Source organism: Ursus arctos, unplaced genomic scaffold (assembly GCF_023065955.2).
Source record: "Ursus arctos isolate Adak ecotype North America unplaced genomic scaffold, UrsArc2.0 scaffold_22, whole genome shotgun sequence".
NCBI lineage: Eukaryota > Metazoa > Chordata > Mammalia > Carnivora > Ursidae > Ursus > Ursus arctos.
The window spans coordinates 58,562,020-58,581,577 of NW_026622897.1; the positions used below are offsets into that span (position 1 = coordinate 58,562,020).

A 19,558-nucleotide genomic window follows, 5' to 3' on the forward strand; every position below is an offset into this window, starting at 1 on the left:
TATTGCAAGTGTTGTGGCCTCTCATTAGCATTTTAATATGCATTTTCCTTTTTTTTTTATTTTTATTTTTTTTTTAATTTTTTTTTAAAGATTTTATTTATTTATTCGACAGAGATAGAGACAGCCAGCGAGAGAGGGAACACAAGCAGGGGGAGTGGGAGAGGAAGAAGCAGGCTCATAGCAAAGGAGCCTGATGTGGGGCTCGATCCCAGAACGCTGGGATCACGCCCTGAGCCGAAGGCAGACGCTTAACCGCTGTGCCACCCAGGCGCCCCAATATGCATTTTCCTGATGACAAAGATGATGGAATATATTTTTATAAATTCTCCACTATTTAGATGCCTTTGGGGACATGGCAGCTAAGACTTTTGTCCTTTTCTCTTTAAAATTTTCATTTCATTATTGAAGTAAAAGATGACTATATGTTTGGGATAACACTTCTTTGTCAGTTACATATCTGCTCCATTTTTATTACCTTACTTTTTTTTTTTATGAGAAAAATTTCTTTATCTTGCTGTAGTCCAGTTTTTATTTAACTATTTTTAAATTTTTATTTAAACTCCAGTTAGCTAAGATACAGTGTAATATTAGTTTCAGGTGTACAATATAGTGATTCAACACTTCCGTACAATACCCAGTGCTCATTGAAACACGTGCCCTCCTTAACCCCCATCACTGATTTAAACCATCCCCCCACCTACCTCCCCCCTGGTAACCATCATTTTGTTCTCTGTAATTAAAAGTCTGTTTTCTGGTTTGCCTCTCTCTTTTTTTCCCCTATGTTCATTTGTTTTGTTTCGTAAATTGCACATATGAATGAAATCATGTGATATTAGTCTTTCTCTGACTGACTTATTTCACTTAGCATGATATTCTCTAGTTCCATTTGTGTTGTTGCAAATGGAAAGATTTCAGTCTTTTTTATACACCACCTCTTCTTTAGCCATCCTTCAGTTGATGGACATTTGCAATCTTTCCATAATCTGGCTATTATAGATAATGCTGCTATAAACATTGGGGTAACCGTATTCCTTTGAATCACTGTTTTTGTATTCCATGGGGAAACACTTAGCAGTGCAATTGCTGGATCTTAGGGTGTGTGTTTTTTTTTTAACTTTTTGAGGAATCTCTATACTGTCTTCCACAGTGCCTGCACCAGTTTGCATTTCCCTCTACAGTACAGGAGGGTTCCTGTGTTGTTGATTTTAGACATTTTGACAGGTGTGAGGTGATATTTCATTGTAGTTTTTGTTTCCCTTGCCTCAGGAAACATATGTAGAAAGAAGTTGCTATGGCTGATGTCGAAGAGGTTACTGCTATGTTCTCCTCTAGGATTTTTATGGTATCAGTTTTATCTTTTAGAGTGACCATCCTCTGGACCTTGCCACCTCTGCGGTGGGATTCAGGGGAAGAGCACTGGTCTGGGAGTCAGAAGAGCTGTAGGGTTTCAGTTTGGTTCAGCCTCCTAGCAAGTAGGAGACCTTGTCAAGTCAGTAGACGTCTTCAAAGTGTGATTTCTTCATCTGGCAAAATGAATGCCAGATTGTGTGCAGAAGAAGGGAGGGGACAGGGTATGGGAAAGGCCTTTCAAGAACTCTGTGAGTGCAATGGTTGTTATTAAAATAATATATAGTCACCCACGTAAAAATTAGCGTTTAGTTTCATTGATCTTTTCTAATGCTTTTTATAGTCTCTAGTTCATTTATTTCTTTTCTGATTTCTGTTATCTCCTTCTTTCTGCTAACCTTAATCTTAAAATATTCTCCTTTTTCTAGTTCCTGAAGTGTAAAGTTAGGTTGTTTATCTAAGATCTTTTTTTTGTTTTTTTTCTGGGCTGCCTGGGTGTCTCAGTCATTAAGCATCCAGTCCCCTGTCCTGCTGAGCAGGGAGCCTGCTTCTTCCTCTCCCACTCCCCCTGCTTGTGTTCCCTCTCTTGCTGTCTCTCTCTCTGTCAAATAAATAAAATAAAAATCTTAAAAAAAATCTTTCTTTTTTCTTAATGGAGGCATTTATCGCCATAAAATCTCCTCTTAGAAATGATTTTTTCTGTATCAAGCAAGTTTTGATCATTTGTGTTTATACTTTTGTTTGTTTCCAGGCATGTTTTGGCTTTGTTTTTGACCCACTGCTGTTCATGACTGTATTGTTTAATTTCTACATATTTGTGAATTGGCCAGCTTTCCTCCTGATACTGATAACTAGTTTCATACCATTGTGCTCAGAAAAGATCCTTAAAATGATTTCAGTTTTCTTAAGGTTGTTTGTTTTAAGATTTTATTTATTTATTTGAGAGAGAGAAGGAGCACGAGCAGGGAGAGGGGCAGAGAGAGAAGCAGGGTCCCCGCTGAGCAGGGACCCAGGATCCCAGGACCCTGGGATCATGACCTGAGCCGAAGGCAGATGCTTAACTGACTGAGCCACCCAGGTGCCCCTCTTAAGTTCATTAAGCCTTGTTTTGTGGCCTAATATATGATCTATCCCAGAAAATGTTTCATGGGTGCTTGAGGAGAATGTGTAGTCTGCTGCTGTTGGATAGAATGTTCTCTATTTGTCTAAGTCCATTTGGTCTAAAATGTAGTTCAAGTCCAATGTTTCCTGACTGATACTATGTTTGGATAATGTATCCACGGTTAAAAGTGAGATACTGAACTTCCTTAACTATTATTGTATTGCTGCCTGTTTCCTCTCTTAGGTTTGTTAATCTTTGCTGAATATATTTAGGTGCTCCAATGTTGGGTGCATAAACATTTACAACCATTATATCCTGTTTATAAACTGACTCCTTTATCATTGTATGATAACCTTATTTGTCTCTCGTAATAGTTTTTGACTTAAAGTATATTTCAAATGTATGTGTCTATATAACACGAACATATATGTAATATATGTTATATGCATTGAATACACACACACACACACACACACACATACATACTCAGGGTGATGAAATGAACCATTTATTTCAGGGCTAAGAAGAAAGATTGATATTGTAGGTCTTTTAGTATATTTTTGGAATTTTATAATTATGTTCTTAGACCATTATTTTATAAATCAATAAAAAAGGAACACACATAATTCTTATGACTATCAGATCTCTTAGAAGCCACATTGGGGGGAAGACACTTAACTTTGATACCCTTATTATTTTGTAGTTTCACTCCTGCTTAAAAAGCTGATCAATATAAAATAATCTCAAAAGTCTCAAAGGATCTTTGCTTCAACCAAAGCCCTCGGAGACACCAACTGCGGAGAGCCAGTCAGGCGTAGACACTCAAGTCTGGAGAATCCTCAGAGGGTACAGCAATACTATGTAGGGGTAGAAAGTGGTTGTTTCAGAACTCGCAGACAGGAGTCTCAGTCATGTCTATGAACCTGGTCTTTGCTGACACTGAGGTGAGTTTTGGTGATTCCCAAAGACTTGTATTTTCCCCAAATGTAAAACTTGCAGTACAAGAAATACAAGTCTTTGAGATGTGGTTGATTGGAAGGAAACTCAATATTTCTTCTTGACTCCAATCAGAATAGATGACCATTTATTTAGGGGCTAAGAGAAAAAAACAGCCTACCCCTAATTGTGAAATAAATTTAAAACTACCTCAGAATTCATTCAATAAAGAGAAGTTCGGACAATAATGGGCTTCAATGGGAGGAACACAAAAGCTTTTGCCTTAATAGATATCTGTACTCAGACCTGCTTTTGGTGGAAATGGTCTTTGTGAACAAGTGGAAAGTAACTGAAGACTAGACTTGAATCCCAGAAGGCATTGAAAGGAGTTCCTGAAAGGGGTTTCCCTATAGAAATTTTCTTGTGCATCCCCCCTAGCAAGTGCCCTATAGTGTCTATGTGAATAAGTCCAGAAGTAGGAATCCAGCTATCTCACAGACAGGTTCTCTCTCACAGGAAGAGTTTCTCTGCAAAGATACCTCCCTTGGCTAAGACTGATTTCCTGTAAATTTACACATTTATTCTTTCTCTTCTTGGGACACTATTAAGAACAAGCTTTTTCCTCTTTCAATGTTGTAATGAATTATTTAAGCTGGTTATGCCCAGCAACTATTCCTCAGGACCAGGATCAGGATCACTAATTTAGGACCATGGATAGAGATGGATTAAACACATGACTTCAAAGTCAAACCAAATTAAATCTTGGCTCTACCAGTTTTTAAGTGTTGTCAACTTAGACTTTTTATTGAGTTACCTTGCACTTAACATTCCCTTATATATAAAATGAGGTTAATTACATGTATCCGTGGCATTAATAGAAGTTTGAATACAGGAGTCAACACCATTGAAATAGTAAATCCATTAGGGGAGCAGATTTTGTTTGTTTGGTTCACTAATGTATCCCCCCAAACTAGAATGATACCTGGCACATATATCAATCAATCAATACCTGTTAAGTGAATAATATGTGTTTAGCACATAATCTGACAATTACTATCTATTATTATAATAGATCACATATACTGATTACTTACTAAATGCCAGGCATTTAAAAGGATCAACTCTCATTTAACTGTTCTAACACCTCTATAGTCTATACTATTATCACCTTCCCTTTACAAGTGATGAAAATTGTACAAGGGTTTGAAACGTGTTCAAGTCCATCCAGCTAGTTAGTGTTGGACACTTACGAAGTTTCAGTATCTATGTTTCCATAAATAAGCATACAATAAGACTCTGCTTTCATATTTTCAGAGGTCAGACGTATCCAACTAGTTTTCTTCCTTTTTATATTCTAAGTTTAAAAATAGCCTACTCAATAGCAAAATTCACATGCATCTTGGAGAATCCTCTGAGAGGGATAAGTGTACACAGAAATCTTATACTGAAGGGGAAAAAGAGCTGGCACTCTGCTTATTTGTGATTAATGAGTGTAGATTAATTGCTGAGTTATATGGTGTTGATGTTTGGAGGAGCCTGAGAGTTTCCCATGATAGGCAATCCGGTTTAGTTTATAAGCCAGTTATGCAGAATGAAATATTATTTCCCCTTTGTTATCTCAATATCCTGATCTTTTCAGTCTTGTGGCTGCAGTGTTCCCTTAGAAGGAAGTAGACATCAGTGGTGGCCTCCTATCCACACCATTCTCTCTGCAGACATCCCAACGGCCACCTGATGAGTTACCTAGAATCAGCAGGAGACTTGCAAGGATTTAGCTGGATAAGATGTCCCAGGATATCATTCGAATGACAAGAGATATTTATCATTTTTTTCTGCCTAAAATATAAATTCAAGATAAGAGAATATATTTTCCTTTCTTGAAGGCCCTAGTAACAAGTGCTTGTTTTCTAAAGCTCAATTCTCTTTTTTTCTGTGTGGCATGCAACTTTATTTTTTTACTTAAATTCAATTAGCCAAGATATAATACATCATTAGTTTTTGATGTAATGTTCAATGATTCATTAGTTGCATATAACACCCAGTGCTCATCACATCATGTGCCCTCCTTAATGCCCATCACCCAGTTACCCTATCCCCCCACCCACATCCCTTTCCAAAAGCCTCAGTTTGTTTCCAGAGTCAAGAGCTTCTCATGGTTTGTCTCTAAAGTTCAATTCTCAATCACCCAATATAATTAAGGTTTTCAAAATCTAATACTACCTTTCACACCCTAAGTGCACAGTGACACTTGAATTACAGCAGGCTCAACAGCTCCATTTGTATATTAAATAAGATCACATGGGGTGCCTTATAGTGAGGTAGGAATAGTAATAACAGCAGCTAATATTTATTGAGCATTCACTATATACTAGGCACAATTTTAGCACACTATATAAATGTATTATTGAATAATTCTGACAACGTTCTGAGGGTGGCTCAATTATTATCCTCATTTCAGATTTAGAAAAATGAGGCATAAAATGACGAAGCAGTTTGTCCACGTCGTGTGCAAGGTTAAGAACCAGAGATGGAATATGATGATGGATAATGTGACTCTAAGGAAACTTAATTACCAATTTTCATTCAAAAAAAAAAAAATTCCTTTTGTACTTGGTTTCCAAGCCCCCTACTCACCCTTGAGTTATTTTCTTGTCCAGGAAATCACCACTTTTAAAGAACATAAAATGCCCTCCTCTTGTCAGCCATTATGTGTGGGGAAAACAGCTCCAGCCTGACCCCAGGATTCTTCGTCTTGAATGGCGTCCCGGGGCTGGAAGCCGCGCACCCCTGGATCGCCCTGCCGTTCTGCTTCATGTATGTCACCGCTGTCCTGGGGAACTGTGGGCTCATCCACCTCATCGGCCACGAGGAGGCCCTGCACCGGCCCATGTACTACTTCCTGGCCCTGCTCTCCTTCACAGACGTCACCCTGTGCACCACCACCGTACCCAATATGCTGTGCATACTCTGGTTCAACCTCAAGGAGATCGACTTCAACGCCTGCCTGGCTCAGATGTTTTTTGTCCACATGCTGACTGGGATGGAGTCTGGGGTGCTCATGCTCATGGCCCTGGACCGCTATGTGGCCATCTGCTACCCCTTGCGGTATTCCACCATCCTCACCAACCCCGTCATCGCCAAGGCCGGTCTTGCCACCTTCCTGCGCGGTGTGCTGCTCATCCTCCCATTCGCTTTCCTCACCAAGCGTCTGCCCTATTGTCGGGGCAACTCCATTCCCCACACCTACTGCGACCACATGTCTGTGGCCAAGGTGTCCTGTGGTAATTTCAAGGTCAACGCTATCTATGGTCTGATGGTTGCTCTCCTGATTGGTGTGTTCGATATCTGCTGTATTTCTGTGTCTTACACTATGATATTGAGGGCGGTAGTGAGCCTGTCATCTGCAGATGCGCGTCACAAGGCCTTCAGCACCTGTACGTCTCATATCTGTGCCATTGTGATCACCTATGTTCCAGCTTTTTTCACGTTTTTCACCCACCGTTTTGGGGGACACAGTATCCCCCACCACATACACATCATTGTAGCCAACATTTACCTGCTGCTGCCTCCTACAATGAACCCAATTGTTTATGGAGTTAAGACCAAGCAGATCCGGGAAGGAGTGATCAAGTTGTTACTTGGAGACAGGTTGTCTTTATCCAAAACAAATAAATCATAAGATAGATATATTGCTTAGGGGGAGGGGCATTTAAAGAGAATGGAGAAGACATTTGTAAATGCTGTGAGTAAAAGGATATTAAACACACACGTCCCTCTAATATGTAGATTTTCTGAAGTCTTTGTAAGTATATATTATGAAATGTTTCTACTGTGTAAGATCTGCCAAAGAAGAGAATGCAGACTAAAAAAGTAATGTACCCATTCCTTACAGGTTTTATGTTCTACAAAGGGTTTATAAGTTTCTATGTCTAGTGAGAAAAAGCAGGTAATAAAATGAGGGATGCAGGCCTGGTGTCGATACGTACTGTGCATGAGAAGAGGGGACTCTAGTGGTGGGAAGCAAGGATGTGCTCTCCGCAAAGAACAAACTGACATAAACCAAGCACGTTACTGCCATGCATAATGTGGGCCCAGCGCGGCGATATGCTGCAGTATGCTTAAAGACAAGCTAGATTGAGATGTTTTCTGACATCTCCTGATTTTATTGGCTAAATGTATTTTTTAAAAAATACTCTACATTTTATTTAAGACATGTCTAGGAATTGTTTTTTTCCCCATTTCATCAGTTTAGGACCTCCCCTTAAAATGGACCTACAGGGGCGCCTGGGTGGTACAGTCAGTTGAGCGCCCAGCTCTCGGTTTTGGCTCAGGGTCATGAGATTGAGCCCCACATCAGGCTCTGTGCTCACTGTGGAGTCTGCTTGGGATTCACTCTCTCTCTCTCCCTCTGCCTACTGCCCCGAATGCTCTCTCTCTCAAATAAACAAGTAAGTAAATAAATCTTTAAAGTGCACCTACAAAATGTAATTGTGACGTTATCAGTGAAACAGACAAAACCAACACTTAAATTACTAGTATGGATTATAATTCTTTCACTCATTCATTCATTTTGAGATACTTATTTAGGTCATATTATTGGTCATACATTAGGTTTATGAGAGAGAGAGGCAGAGTTGAATTGAGACAATCCCTGGCCTCAGGGTACTCAGAATCGAGACTCTGGCCAGGGACACAGGAGAGGAAACATAAATGAAGGAAAGAAGAGAGATGATACAAATGGAGGCAGCGTGGACAGAATAAAATGTTAGTTAGGAAAGAGTTGGGGGGAGCGTGAGTTTTCTATCCAGATAGTCCAGGATGTAAATCTTATGCCTTCGTTTCTAGCCACTCGACTTTAACAGGACATTTCATCTCTCTTAATTTCAGCTTCTAGGGCACCTGGGTCGCTCAGTTGGTTAAGTGGCTGCCTTCAGCTCAGGTCACAATCCCAGGGTCCTGGGACGGAGCCCCACATCAGGCTCCTTGCTCAGTGGGGAGCCTGCTTCTCCCTCTCCCTCTGCCTGCTGCTGCCTCTGCTTGTGCTTACATGCTCTTTCTCTCTCTCTCTCTCTCTTTGTCAAAAAAATGTTTAAATTTCAGCTTCTAAACTTTTTATCAAATGTGGGGAAAACATACCACAAAGATTTATCTGACTGATTAAATGCTCTAATAAAAAAAAAAAAGAAGAAGAAGAAGAACTTAGCATAATTTCTGATACATACTAACCACTTAGTAAATTATAGCTGAGATTATTGTTATTATAATCTATAGTTTCAATTCTGATTCGTTCTGAACATTATAGTTTGAAGAGAAACCTTTCCAGTTATACAGGTAGTAGAAATCAGTTTTATTTCATCTCCCAAACATGTCATCAAAATTAACCCATAAAGTTTTCTGGATACCTTCCATGTGCCTGATTCCATGATATGCACTGAAAAATAGAAGTGAATACAAACACACTAATGAATTTCTAGTTTAGTGGAAGATATAAAATGCAATGGAATCACTGTTATAAAATGGTAACAGGGTCGTCATACAAAAATTATTACAAAATTCATGAAAAATAATGATTATCAATGGCCATTGTGGGTGGTAAGTAAACCTTTTAGAGAGAAGTTAGTAGATGAGATGAATCTTGATACGTGTAAAAGTATTTTAAGAGAAAGGGTGGTAGAGCACCTGTGTGGCTCAGTTGTTAAGTGTCTGCCTTCAGCTCAGGTCATGATCCCAGGGTCCTGGGATCGAGCCCCTCATTGGGCTCTCCCCTCAACGGGAAGCCTGCTTCTCCCTCTCCCACTTCCCCTGCTTGTGTTCCCTCTCTCGCTGTCTCTCTCTCTGTCAAATAAGTAAATAAAATCTTAAAAAGAGAGAGAGAGAAAGGGTGGATGGGGATTATTATTTTTTTTTTTAAAGATTTTATTTATTTATTTGACAGAGAGAGAGACAGCCAGCAAGAGAGGGAACACAGTCAGGGGGAGTGGGAGAGGAAGAAGCAGGCTTATAGTGGAGGAGCCTGATGTGGGGCTCGATCCCACAACGCCGGGATCACGCCCTGAGCCGAAGGCAGACGCTTAACCGCTGTGCCACCCAGGCACCCCAAATTTTTAAAAATGAAACAATATAGGCAAAATATCGAGGCTAAATAAAGCATAGCCAGTTTGAGCCTAGAAATGTTTTAGGGTGACTGGAGATAAAAGAGAAAGGGAGAGGAACAAAAGACTCAGAAAGATAGATAGAGGTCGTACCTGGAAGTCCCCTGTCTGTGAGTTTCTGCATGACCACAGTCATGCCAACCTCTGCTCTTGGACTCTAAGAGATACCAAGTTCTTAGAATTGCCCTTGACCTGAAAGTAGCTGCAGCCCCATTTGTCACCTGCTTGGACTCTTCAGATCTCCAGCATACCCTCTGCCCCTGAAGCCTGTCTCCCTCTCCTTCCTCCTCCACCTGTCTTCTCTCATCCCTAGAAACTCAATTTTCTCAGTTCCTACTCACTTCTCCAGTGCCCCACCCCAGCTTCTCAACCTTTGAGTCATTTTGGCAGAGTGGAGATTCCTTGTGTAGTCCCCCTGAGTAGCTTTCTGTCAAAGGGTCGATAGCTTGCCTCCATAGAAAATGGTTTTTCAGAAAATAATAGTGACAACAAGAAACATACAAGCATTTATTTTCCAGGTACTTTTCCAAGAGTTGTATACTTATTCGATCCTAAAAATAACTATGAGGATGATGCTATTTTACACCCAGTTTTCAGACAAGCAAACTGAGGTACAGAGAAGTTAATGACTAAATGAAAGTCACATACCCAGTAAATGATAAAGCATGTATTTAAACCCAGCCAGTTTGGTTCCAGAATCTTTGATTATAATGTCTATAATATACTGCATGTTTTCTCTAAGAGATTAAAAACATAAGGGTTTGTGGACCACTCTTTATGACTGCAATGGTGAAAAGTCCCCTCCCTGATGACCCTGCAACACTTCAAGGAATTTTTTAAATGGCTTATTAAAGCACAGAAGTTTGACATCAGATTCTTCAAGGTCCTTCATAGTACAGTCTCACGAGCAAACACTATTATTGCCTCTTTTCTAGTTTACCCTGACAGAGGACTACTACAAAGGGCCTGAGGACAAATTTTAACAAAAACTTTATGTTGTAACTTCTGGACTTTCTCCCACCATGAATGGAAATATCAACTTCTTGTTGATATTCAAATCAAGATATTCACCCTAACACCATAAGTCCTGTCTAGTACTCCTGATTTTCTTTGACCTGCTCTCATTTTTTTCATACCACTTAGTCCTTTCTATTATAATACATCTCACCTAGTCATTATGTTAATGTTTATTGGATGCCCTCCCCAACTCTGCTGAGGATTTTAGTATCCTGAGCATAGATCTTTACCTTATTTGTTTACTGATGTGTCTCAAACTCCAGAGTGATTACCTGTCACATAGTAGGTACAATGAAAGCATTTCATCAGGGGCTTAATCTAGAAAAGGTGAGTAGGCAAATCTATGCTGGGAAAACAACATTTAAATTGTCATGTGAAAGTAGACAAAAAGCCAACTAGAAAAAGGGGAAAAAAAAAGTTCTGTATCTGACATGCTTTATCATGTGGTTATACTGTAAAATTTTATAACTCTCATTTTATTTCATAACATATTATGAACATTTTTCATGCCAATAAGCATACTCCCAACTTATAATTTTTGTTCTAGATAGTGATCATATATTTTCTTTGTAGGGGATGGAAACGTTTCTTCCTAGGGTCCCTCGCTGGTCTGAAAATTAAACTGACAAAGAGAGACTAACAGAAGAAAAGCATGTACATTTTATCGAATTTTTGCACGCACATGAGAGCCTTCATAAGAGAATGAAGTGAAGAGCAGGAAGCTTTTTTACTTTTTAGACAAAGAAACAATAGATGGGAAGAACTGACACACAGGTTTGGGTGAGGGGAAGTCAATGGGAAAGTAGCAACTAAGAAGATAACAGTGTAACAAGGTTGATTTGTAGATTCCTTTGGTGCATTTGCTGGGCTGGTAAGAGTCTGTTTCCACTAAAAGAATTTATTTCTTGCCTCCAGGCAAAACAGCAGAAACTTTGCTGCATTTACTTCTTAATTGCCTTCAGCTCAAAATAATTTTTTATGCCAAAGAGGCATATTTTGAATTTACAAATTCTGGTTTCCTTCAGTTTCATACATATGGGTCATATATGCATGAAATTCAATATTCAAATTTGCCAAACATTGTATAGTGAAATAAAATCTCTCACAACCTAACATTCCTCTCCGGAGGCAATCACTATCATCAGATCTTAATGTGTTCTTTCAGATTCTTCCATGTATATAGACTTTTTAAAATCAAAGTGGTAGCATACTGAATACTTCACTCCTTTTCATTTTATAATATATGCTGTTATTCCTATATCCCATATCTTTTTATATACAACTTCTTTCCTCTTTGTATGATAATTTCCCTCTTTTACTTGGGGTGTATCTAAACAATGTTGGGGAGCATAAGCTTTTACAAACCTCGTTTTTTTCCATTTAAGTGTAAAAGGAAACTTAAAAATTATTTCTGGGAGGAAATGTTGGATCTTAGGGCATCTTCCCTTTCTTCAGAGAGGTGATATCGATTTGTACCCCCATGAATAAAGTACAAGATCTACTTTTTCCCTATGTCCATTAAAAAATGTTTTAGTAAGTTTTCAAATATTTGCCATTTGGAGAGGTAAAACAGTGTATCTTTGTAATTTACACATTTTCTTATTTTGAATGAAATCAAGCATCCTTCCAAATGCTTATAACTGATTGATTTTTATGTGTACTACCTATTTATACCATCACCTGCTGTTTCATTAAGCATTTGAAAGTGATTTGTTTCAGCTCTTTACTTATTTAGGTATTCGTTCTTTCGCCTTTGACATGGATCACATCCCTCTGTGCCCTTGGGTCTCTCTCTGGACATTGTTTATGGCTGTTTGTCACAAGGAAATTTAGTTAGTTAGTTAGTTAGTTAGTTAGTTAGTTAGTTAGTAGAGCAGGGCGGGGGGTGGGGTGGGAGGTTGAGGGAGAGAGAGAATCTTAAGCAGTCTCCACACCCAGTGTGAAGCCCCACACAGGGCTCAATTTCACAACCCTGAGATCATGACCTGAGCCAAAATCAAGAGTCAGATGCTTAACTGTCTGAGCCACCCAGGTGCCCCAAGAATTTTTTTAAAGAGTCAAATGTCCTGATCTTTCCTTTAATGACTACTGAGTTTTATTGTGAGTTTAGGATTATTTTTTGCTCATTTGGAACTATTAAAATAAAAGTACTTTTATTTTGCTCATCTGAAATTATTAAAAGTATTCTCCTATATTTTCTTCTATATTGTTGTTTTACTTTAATCCTCACTATTTAAAATAAGTGAAACAGAACACATGTACAAAACAGTGCCCAAAGCTTAATAAATTATCAACATTCATGCAACTACAACACAGGTCAAGAACTAAAACACTGTCAGCCCCCAAAAGCCACTGTCATGGAAATTCCACTTTTCCTCCACACGCTCAAAGAGTAACCACTATCTTAACTTTTTTTTGGCCAATTTATCCTTGCTTTTCTCTGTGTACTTTCATCATTCCGCATGCATCCCTAAACGTTATGATTTAGCTTGATACATAGTTACCTATCTTATATAAATGGGACCATATGGTATATATTCTTTTGTGCCTGGCTTCTATTTCTCAACATAAGAATAATCCATGTTGTTGCATACATCTGTGATACAATCATGTCTATTGCTAGACATTATGTGAAAATACTACACTTCTTTTAATCCATTCTACCGTTAACAGACACTAAAGTTACTTTCAGGTTTGGGCCATTATGAATAATATTTTTACACATTTCTCCATGCTCATATGCATGTAATTCCCCTGATCCAGGGTGATCTGTTAACAGTTTCTGAAGAATGTCCAACCAGCCAAAAGCAGAGACCAGTGTTTGAACTTCTGATATGAGACCATTTCCTTGAGAGAAGTGCCCAGTCAATTGTTGGTGGATTCCATGATGATGGGAGTAATAGCAGGAGTGGCATTTCTTTATGTGAGGAGATATGAATGTCAGATACAAATATGTCTTTACTGTCTGCAATACGGTGGTTTGTGTTACGGTCAGGGGTTCATGCAACATTCTTGTGACACCAAATAATTTGTTTTTCAAATAAAGAGTTGTTACACTATAATCACACCCATGGAATTCATGGAATTTACTACATACTTTATCACCCCAAGCAGACGGGCTAAGAAAATAATGGGATAGATTATGCAGGATAAGGAAAGCTGCCAGCTGAGAAAAAAACCTCCAAATGAGAGGTACTATCCTATAGCATGTGGTATATGCTTGAATAAGGACAACTTAGGTTGCCATATTCTCTCCAGTCAAATTTCTAAATCCAGTAACCAAGGGATGAGGGTAGGAGTAAACTTTCTCACTATTACATGTCATAACTGAGGGGGTTCCAGGCAGGCTACCACAGAATCTGCCTCTTCCGCTGGTGGATTATTCACAGCTAAAGGCAATCAAGGCCCAGCAGACTCAGGAAGAGCTTTTTACCTCCCCCTTAACATCCTAAAAGAATTTAGATGGGGGGCCTGTACCAAGAGAGCTATGATCAAAAATATTTTTTTATATGGGAAAGACTTATCTGCATGTTATAGCAAACCTTTGTTTGTTTACTAAGCATCTGTTCTCAGCTTCCTGTGAATTGTCTTCCTCCCCTTTGAGATCTCATCTCCCTCTCCCTTTCTGCTTAGCTCAAGATGGTGTATATAGGTTTCCACTGCTTTCCGAAAGTAGAGCATTTCTATGACATCTTTTGTAAGCTGAAATGGCATAAAGCAAAAAGCAATTGCCATTAATTTATATGGAAACAAATTTTTGAGTATTCCCAGAGTATATTTTCCTATCTGCTTATTATGAATTTGGCAAGTTGAAGGTACTAGTTTCCAAGAGAGATAATCTACTAGAAAATACAGCCATGATTCTACTTAATTAAAATCTAAGATTTCCCCCCAATCATTATGGATATGTAAGAGTATTTTCCTAGTTAGGATGGTTAATCCTGACTATCAAGAAGAAATTCTGTTGCTTTTACATGGGTTTTAAAGATGAGGTTAATTTATGGCTGGATTGGAAATACTGCATATTTATCTCTGCAAATAACGGGTGTATAGTTTTTTAAATTCAGGGGCAAGCTAAGGGCAGTAGGGTTATAATGTGTCATTTAAAGTCTGAATTTTCCCTGATAACCCCAAGGTCAGTTTGCAACAAACTTCACTGATTAACAGGCACTTCTTAAAAGTAGAAATTTAAGTGACTAATAAAAAATAACAAGATTTTCAACCTTATTAGTACCCGGGAAATGCAAATTAAAACGACAATGACACATCTTGACATATATATCAATTCGCTAAATAGAAACATCTTTCAGTATGGACAGTTAGAAAATAGAGCAATGGGTGGGGCTCCTGGGTGGCTCAGTCCTTAAGTGTCTGCCTTTGGCTCAGTGGAAGGCTCAGTGGGATTGAGCCCTGCATCGTGCTCCCTGCTCTGGTCCCTCTCCCACTCCCCCTGCTTGTGTTCCCTTTCTCACTGCCTCTCTCTCTATCAAATAAATAAATAAAATTTTTAAAAAGAAAAGAAGAGAAAAGAAAAAAGAAAAGAAAAAAAGAAAAGAAAAGAAAATAGAGCAATGGAAATGTCTATATTGTGAAGTCCAAAATATAAATTGGTATGCTCCACTTTGGACAGTATTAAAGATATACATATCCTACGACCCAATAATTTTACCCTCAGGGTTTCATCCTAATGGAATTCATAATTCTGTCTATGAGGATCTGGTTTTACTAAAGTAGACTGCTGATGGAAACATAATGATCAAGAGCCATGAAGACCAATACAACTTGTATCCCATTGAATGTATGGTTGAAGATCATCTGTGTGAGGCAACCCTCAAAACTGATCTCCTCTCTGGGGCCCCCGGGTGGCACAGTCAGTTAAGCGACCAAATCTTGGTTTTGGCTCAGGTCGTGATCTCAGGGTCATGAGATCAAGCCCTGCATTGGGCTCTGTCCAGCACAGAGTCTACTTGAGAAGCTTTCTCCCTCTCCGTCTGACCCTCCCCTATGTGCTCTCTCTCTCTCTTTCTAAAATAAATAAATAATTTTTAAACAACAGCAACAACAAGAACAACAACAAAAACCTGATTTCCCTCAAATTGAACTAGAATATTCCCAGCATCCTGGGGATAGTAAAAGTGAACAGTCAGTAGTGGCTACCATGAACAGAGAGGAAAACCAATTCAGAGGAGTGTCATTCAAAAGAGACACCTTAGCTTTCTCTTTTGGAATTTGGGAGGTGGGCAGAGGGTTGTGAACAATGATAAAGATAAATTATCAAACACAGTAGCCATTAAGAGTTAGGAATCAGCTAAATATTTAAGGAGATCATATGTCAAGCTATATAGATTGGATTTGTTCAATTTCAACAGATAATTGTTGAATAATATTTTGTTGAATAATAATAATATTTTGTTGAATAATTGTTGAAATCGTAACTAATTGTTGAAATAATAATCCCTACAAATTTAGGGAATAAAACAGGAAATGAAGGCAATTTGAAGTGTGTAATATTCCAGCAGTCTAGGAAAGAGCTTTGGGGGCCTAAAACATGGAAAAAAGAAAAGACAGGTTGAAAGAAACATTTTTAAAAGTTAAAATCAGTATGATTTCTTTTCTTATTTGAATGTGTAGTATGTCCTATCTGAAATAAAGTTCTATTATTTTCAGATTATTTGGTCAATTTTTTCTTCCAAAATGAAAATTCAGCCCCATCTTTCCTCTTGGCTTACCTTGATGTTTACTTAAAATTTCACTCTTTCACCTTCCACATAACCTTGGACTTTCACTGGGTAATATGAATTAAAGCTTTACTTTTTAATGTCCCCTCCCACATTCCAAATGCCATCACACAAATGGAAGTAATTCATTGGCCCCTCATGCTTTGAGGGACAAAATGAATGGGTACTTGCTTTGTATGAATTTCCGCACTGCTTAACAAGATAACAGAGATTCCTCTCTTTGTGATGCGTGAAGGACTTCAGTATAATTGTGTAAGCTTTCCTCTGGATTCCATAGAATACAGTAAGCCAGTCCAATCTATTTTCCTGCCAGGAAACTTTGGACACAATCACTCTTAAAGCAATGACTCTTCAGTTTCAATTGTTTGTAATGTTGAGTATATTTTCTACCACTTTCTTAGGAAAAACATACTAAATGAATAAATAAATCTTTACATTATTTTATTTATATTTTATTTATATATTTATTTATATTTTATTTATATATTTATTTATATTTTATTTTACATAACAATAGAAGGCAGAATACAGACATCAGACTAAAAAAAGGGTAGCTTTTAGTAGGAGGTATAATGGACAAGATCATTTTGATCTCTTTCTCTTCCTATTAATTTGTCCTTCCACCCAAGTTTAGGGTGTAATAAAGTGAGGTTAGTGTATTGTATACTTTGAAACTGTCCTGGGCCACAGAAGTGAAACGTGCCTTACAGGACGGGTGGTAGTGGGAAGGAATTATGGAATATCTTGCTTAGCAGTGCTTCTGTTATAAACATTGGGGAAAGGGTTTTTAAAAAATGGAGTACTTAAAGTCTGAATATTATCTGCCTCATTTAACAAAGTAGAAAGTTCATCATGAGTTTAATTCTTGGTTAGTGGCGGGAGAAGACTACATATGTAACTAGAGTATCCCCTAAAAATTATGCCCTTCATGTAAAGTAAGAAGTTGTATCAGAGCAGGCACCCCTACTCCATGGAGGACATTCAAACGATGCCTCTTGCTGTGCTTTTGCTGCAGACGCTGAATCCCTCCATTTCTGCCTCAAAAGCTCCATCTTATTCCACTGAGATTTTAAAGGTTGGAGGTTTAGCTCTTGGCTACCTGAGTTCAGGGTCTTCCATGAACAACAGCACCTATCTTAGCCGTGGCTCGTGGCATCTCTCAGGATCACACTGCTGCCAGCATCCCTGCGTTTGTCTATTTGAAGTCCCTTTAGAAGATCATTTATCCCTGTGCTGCGACTCCCCTTCAAATTTCCTTGTAAGAGGTATGGAAAATTGGCATGACGGGAGCCATTTTAGGTTTGCTAATTGAATTTACATAATTTACATAGTAATAATTATTTAGTACAATTTGTTGGCAACACGGGTATATCAGTGAGAGAAGAGAATCCTTTCGTGTGTGTGTGTGATGCTGTTTCCTATCATCAAAACCGATCGCAAATGTTCACCTGTTAACGCTGATCCATAAAACAGTCATAGGGGGAAAAAGAGGCAAACCAAGAAACAGACTCTTAACTATAGAGAACAAACTGGTCATCCTCAGAGGAGAAGTGGGTGGAAGGGTGAATTGATTGGGTGATGGGGATTAAGGAGTAAGTAAGTGCTGAATCACTAAATTATACAGCTGAAACTAGTATTACACTGCATATTAACAAACCGGAATTTGAGTAAAACTTAAAAAAAATTCCTTTTCACATAGATAGGAACTCTCAAATACTGATATTAATTCTTCAGCTTGCAGTTTTAATTGAGCATATTTATCTCTTGGAAGGCACTTATAGAATCCTATCAGACTTGCATCTTGGCCTTTTGCATTTTTTAAAGGTTTTTTAAAAATTTTATTTATTCATTTATTTGACAAAGAGAGAGAGAGAGAGAACAAGCTGGGGCTTGATCCTGGGACCCTGGAATGATGACCTGAGCCAAAGGCAGATGCTTAACTGACTGAGCCACCCAGGCGCCCCTGCCTTTTGCATTTTATTATATTGGAGATGATGGGGTTCAGGGCAGGCCACCTCAGAAATGCCTCTTTGGCATGCTGTTAATTTCCTGAAGACAATGAAGGCCCAAGAGACTTACAAAGAGCTTTTAACCTCCCCTTAACTGCCTAAGAGAAATTAAATAGAGGATCAGTACCAAGTAGAGAACTATTTCCAAAGATAACTGTTTTTTTTGTTTTTGTTTTTGTTTTTTTTTGTTTTTTTTTACATAGGAAAGATTTGGCATGGTGTGGCAAACTTTAGTTTACCAAACACTGACTCTTCCCATCTCCTGTGAACTCTCTTCATCCCCTTTGTCCAAACCGCTACCCCCTTCTCGTTATCCCAGGACTGTATATAAGCCTCAACTGCTTTCTCAGTGGGTCTCATGTCTTTGGGACCCCATACATAGGCAATTAAATTGTCTTAATCTCTTAATCTGTTCCATGTTAATTTAATTATTAGACCAGCCAAAGAACCTAGAGGGGAAAGGGAAAATTCCCTCCCCTACAGAGATCATTCACTTCCAAATGAAGGTCAGACGCTACATTTCTTTAATCCTAACTCTTTGTCCCATTTTCAGAAAAGCTTTATTCTATTCTCAGAAACCAGCAAATCCCTGCCCACTATGTATATTGGAATTTTTTTTAAGTATTGCTGTTTTAACAGTCCCATCTGTTCCTCATCTCATTTCTGCTTGTAGGTGGAGGATAAGTGAGGAGTTTGGGGTTCTGTAAGGGAAGAGGAAATAAATGTGGAAGGGGAAATTACTGATTATTATATATACTGATTATTATAGGCAGCATTTTGTATCTCTCAATTTAAATATTAAGGATGCATATTGTTCATAGTAGAATAATTATGACCATACTTAAAAAGTGCTATGCCTCATCATTCTTTCCTAACCCAGCGATGATCGTCACTATCCACTGCAGCTGAGGGTGAGGATGCTAATTCTTCCATCTCATGATTAAAGCACGTGTATTTCCCGAACTTAGGTCACGTGCATTCATGTTCTTCAGGGTCACAAAATGTGATTTTTGCTTTCTTCAATGTCATACATTGGGACACTGTCCATGAAAAAAAAATTGATATAGATGTAGACAGAGAAGGATTGGGGACGGAAAATAGAACGATTGTTAAAATTTTCAACTCACTCAGAGTATTTAGTGAGCCACATATTGTTGCACTCAATAATAAGTCTTGGGCAGACCTAAAGGGCTCAACCACATTTAGGTTTTTTTGACAATACCGGGAGCCCAGCATGAAGCTGGAGAGGAAGGAAAG

The 19,558-nt window shown here is 38.5% G+C and overlaps 1 protein-coding gene across 1 annotated transcript; it reads left to right on the forward strand.

The window, feature by feature from the left end:
- Positions 1-6,092: 6,092 nt before the first annotated feature.
- Positions 6,093-7,064, forward strand: LOC113248262 (olfactory receptor 52N2). Its single transcript, XM_026489629.4, has one exon. It carries the CDS (start codon positions 6,093-6,095, stop codon positions 7,062-7,064), a length of 972 nt encoding a protein of 323 aa, XP_026345414.2.
- Positions 7,065-19,558: the final 12,494 nt, after the last annotated feature.